At 34.0% G+C, this 5,080-nt stretch overlaps 1 protein-coding gene across 1 annotated transcript in view; it reads right to left on the reverse strand.

Annotated features, from left to right (window-relative positions):
- Positions 1-747: 747 nt before the first annotated feature.
- LOC106681432 (venom serine protease 34) overlaps positions 748-5,080 on the reverse strand; it is a gene marked incomplete at its 3' end in the record, with an annotated part of 39,060 nt that continues 34,727 nt past the window's right edge. Inside the window, 2 exon segments of the mRNA XM_067048948.1 lie at positions 748-910; positions 2,712-2,947. Of these exon segments, the coding sequence (XP_066905049.1) occupies positions 748-910; positions 2,712-2,947 (399 nt within the window).

Genomic DNA, 5,080 nt, shown 5'->3' on the forward strand with positions numbered 1-5,080 from the left:
TATATTTATATACAGTTATAAAAAAATTATTAAAAAAAAATATTCAAGATTGTGCTTGAGGATGGCCGAATTGGCCGAAACGTTTGACTGTTGAAGATATAATACAGAGCGTTGAGACTTAATATAGATACAAATTGATTTATTTAAATACTTATTTTGTTAAATCGTTTTTAAATGTTAATAGCATTTTGTTAAAATAAACGTTCTCTTTGTATTTTTAAATGTTTTCTTAACTCCAATCACGACAGAAATATGAAATTTGTGATGTATTATCTGGAGAATGTTATATTTATATGGTATATTTTATTTTATGAATTTAAAAGCCTTAAAAGAGTCGTAGAAAATAAGTCTTATTATTTGATTTGTGGTTTTTTGTACCCTGAACAAGTTTTGAATATGAAACTGCATGAAAATTATGAATAAAACTGCACTGTTGATGGCAACACTGCTTCAGACTAGACCATGGGACAGCTGGGCTGTCTTCTTCGTCTGAGGCCTGTTTGCAAGTGACATCCATCAGTGCTACACATACTATTTTTAATTTGTTATCAAACCCCTCCTGGTTCAAAGCTAAAAGTTGTAATAGTAACCCACAATGCCTATAAACTACTATTATAGAAGAATAGAACCAAACCTATGAGTCATTGTACTAAAACAAATTCGAATCATTATTGCTTGTCCTGTAAAAGTTCAATGTTTGAAGTTGTGCCATTATAATTTTGCAGCAGCTTCATAATGTTTACTTACTTGTGACAACATTCCTGATCCAGTCAACGTAAGAAAATACGTTAGTGTTGACTGATGGTAAAGGATCAGTTCCACAATCTTCCGGACCAAAAGAAACCAAAGCCACTTGGGTGAACCTATGGGTATCAGGGTCCTCATAGACCAAAGGACCTCCTGAGTCTCCCTGAACAAACCAAAGAGTGAATTAGTGGTTTAGGTTTTTTCAATAAACCCCCTGAATAACCCTGAAGAAATGCTCGTAGCTGAGGGGATTGAATCCGACCTGGGTTGACTTTTATTTATATGGTGGTCCCACTGAAATAAAAATTTAACCCCTCACCATGGTGTAGAATTGGGTAGTAACCTGTAGAGAACCACAGCCAAATTTTTTGTACATTGGTTGAGTCATGTTGAAGCTATTTCTATTTATTGCACCATATATTTTTGTTATATAATGTTATTTATCACTATAAACTGAATAGTTATAGTAAGCAAATAATTAAATCAATAATCCAATGTGTAAATAACTAAATATATTAATTTGTATCAAACTTTCAATTAATCTATCAGCATCCCTAAATCTAGCAATAAAAACTTACTTATTACTTGTTGAAGCAACATTGAATGAAAATGTTATAATTTTATTAGGTTAGGCAGTTTGTAAAATTGATTTACTTTAATTATATAATATTTGTTTTGTAAAAGAAAACATGATATGTGATTGTGAACAAAAGCGGTGCGATCTTTTGACGGGAAAGGAGAGGCAGTCTACGATTGCTAGATGTGACGGCATTGTTTTAGTTTTACCCCTCAGCTTTACAAGGTCCATGGTAAGACCACGGCAGACTGTTGGCCAAGCCACTTCTCTCACACAGTGGCCACTGTTCGACGTGCTGCCAGAACCTCTCAACTGCCGCCTGGTGAGATTAGATATAAACATTTGCTCAAGGCACATTCATCGACAGTTTTCTTTTGTTCTTTATTATAAAATTAGTTTAAATGTTAAGTTGTTTTATATTTTATTTATTAATGCATAAAATTAATTTGTTTTACAATTCTTTCTTTTCTTTATATATATATATATATATTTTTGCCTTTCCCATTTCTCAGTCGTTCCCTGTGTTTACACCCCTATGTTTAGAGTTTATTTTTACCAATTTTCTTAATATCTTCCTTTTACATTTTACTATACCATATCTACTTTACCTATCTGTTTTACCTTTTACACCTACCTCTTTACCATATTTATAACTAATTTTAATGAGTGATTTCCTACAATTTATTAATCTAGTTCTGTATCTAGTACTTTCATTACACCTAGGTTATTCTTTTGTTTATATACTCTATACACATAACAATTGTTTTGAAATGCTTTTTCTTCTTTGATATATAAAAATATACTAAAATAATAAATGAAAAAATGTAATGAGAAAATGAATGAAACTTTTAGTCTCATATAGGCTGTGGCTGTCTATAGGATTTTTATAAATAAAATTAATCTACAGAACTCTAAAGAAAAAAGTAATATAATACAGTGGTTTACAAGTGACTAATAGTTTTAATTAATATTGATACTAGTTAATTGCTATTACAATGTGGGTCACAGAAGCAGATAGATACATAAAGAAGAAAAGGTGAGATACTTGCAGAGGTGAAAATGTAGATGGTCAGAGATCAGGTAGGATTGATGAAGATGATAAATAGGGATGATGAAATAAACTGAAGGTAGGTAGAACAGACTGAAGATAGGAGAAGAGATAAACTGTTAAACTGATAGCGGTTGGTAGTGCAGTAGGTAGGAATGATGACCTTTGCTAGTAACGACTTACCTAAAGATTTGTATACTATTGAAATACATTTGCAGAAATGTAATGGTGTATTGTTTAAAGTTATAATGGTGAAATTAAGATAATTAAAGTGAGTATGGAATTTATCACTTTGAGGTAATGGAACAAAAAGTGGTCTGATTATTTTGGAAACATAACCCTAAAAGCACCCAGTAACATGCATTTGTACAACACATAGAAGCACATAAAAACTGATTGAATAGACTGTAAGATACTTGCGTTACAAGAGTCCTTAAAGGGAGTGTACGCACAGATCTGTGTTTGTCGTATGGGGATTTTTCCCCATTTTTTCTGGCACTCCTCGATACTTATGACTTGGACGTCCACTTCTCGGAGGACGTTTTGGTCACCAGTGTTAATGGTTCTACCCCAACCTAACCGAAAGATTTGTCTTATCATAGATGATATTAATCTTAACCAAAGACCAGAATTTTGTGCAATCGCATTTTTCCTTAACTACCTTAAAATTTAGTAAAACCTAGACTGAAATAAGAATCGAAATTGCTGCCTCAAAAGGATAGAACTCATCCGACAAACAAAAGACTGATCTACGTGACTGTTATAAGGCCTATCTGGACATACGGAGTTGAGCTATGGGGCTCCACTAATTCATCGAATTCCGGACTCCAACTCTTACAGTCCAAAATCTTTCGTAAAATCCTTAATGCTCCTTACTTTGTCACAAATTAAATCATCCATCAGGACCTCAATGTCCCCTATGTTTCCGATTTGTCTAGAATCAGATACCAATCCTTCCATGATAAACTTCCCATCCACTCAAACCAACTCGTTTCTAACCTGGCTTCTCCTTCACTACCTAACAATTATCTTAAAACACCTGTTCACCATCCTAGATTCCAACTTTATAATCGCAGATCACCAGTTTGGATTCCGAACATCCCACTCCACTATCCAGCAATGCTATCGTTTGGTTGATGTAGTCTCGTCTTCATTGGAGCGCGGAATATACTGCTTGGGAGTCTTTCTTGATGTAGAACAGGCTTTTGATAAAGTCTGGCACCCAGGACTGCTATACAAGATCCGTAAATTCCTACCCCCTACATATTATCTCATTATTCGTTCTTATCTCTCAGACAGGTTATTTCAAGTAAATCACAACAGCGCTTATTCATCCCTGTTTCCTCAGCCTGCTGGTGTACCTCAGGGTAGTATCCTTGGTCCTATCCTTTATACAGTTTTTACAGCCGACATCCCAACCTATCCTAACACTCACCACGTATGCCGATGCTACATACCTATTGTCAGTGAATAATGATCCTTACATTGTATCCCAAACCCTCCAATCCCACATCACCATCCTTGAAGAATGGTGCCAAAAATGGAGGATTAAAATAAATCACATTTACCCTTCGTCGTAAAACTTCGTCTTTCCCCACAGTATCTTTTAATAATACCCCACTTATTCCTGTTGAACAGATTCGTTACTTAGGACTAAATCTGGACACTCCTCGTCGATTCCGACTATTACAACATTTACTAGACAAACGGTCCAAACTTCCAATCCATTACAAAAGACTGATCTACATGACTGTTAAGGCCTATCTGGACATACGGTGTTGAGCTATGGGGCTCCACTAAACCATCGAATTCCTCTCGAATTACAGACTCCAACTCTTACAGTCCAAAATCCTTAATGGTCCTTACTTTATCACAAATAAAATCATCCATCAGGACCTCAATGTACCATATGTTTCCGATTTGTCCAGAATCAGATACCAATCCTTCCATGATAAACTTCCCAACCACCCAAACCAACTCTTTTCTAACCTGGCTTCTCCTTCACTACCTAACAATCCTCCTAGGCGTCTGAAAAGAAGATGGCCTCGAGATCTTCTCCTTTAGAAATGTTTTTGGAGTTCTATCAATGGGTAGATTCTCTACATGTTTGTATCATGTCATAATATCACTTACAGGAAATTTACTTGATGTGTATATATGTATACAGTTGTAAATAACAATAAATAAATTATTAAATATTGTTGTCACTTACATCTGCAACAATAAGCCCGAGTCTCTTATCGAAAAGGACTTAAACGAGACGTCGGATGAAAGCACAGTACCAACTACTCTTGCAGGTCGACCTTGTTGAAATCTAAGGGTCCCATTTTGGTTAAACGATTATGAATTAGGATCCCCTGTATGATCCTCTTTATTCCTAATTTCTTTTCTATGTTTGTTGTGTTTTGCACACTTCATTTATTATAATTTTTTTTTTTTAACAAGATAACTGTCTATAAAATATTAATTTTATTTTTTATAAGAAATAAAGGAGGTTACACAGATGTTTTAATTGAACTGTGATTTTTATGTGTGTGTATTAAAGTTTATTAAGATAGTAAATTCAAGTTTATTAAATTTTTTTTTTAAATTGATAGATTTATTTATTGATAGGTATTACGATCTGCCACACAGTTGTGGGCAATAGGTAATATTGATGAATGATCTCATACATACTAAAATAAACAAATAAAATAAATAAGTAAAAA

This window comes from Halyomorpha halys, unplaced genomic scaffold, assembly GCF_000696795.3.
Source record: "Halyomorpha halys isolate HHAL.00 unplaced genomic scaffold, Hhal_1.1 Scaffold338.1, whole genome shotgun sequence".
NCBI lineage: Eukaryota > Metazoa > Arthropoda > Insecta > Hemiptera > Pentatomidae > Halyomorpha > Halyomorpha halys.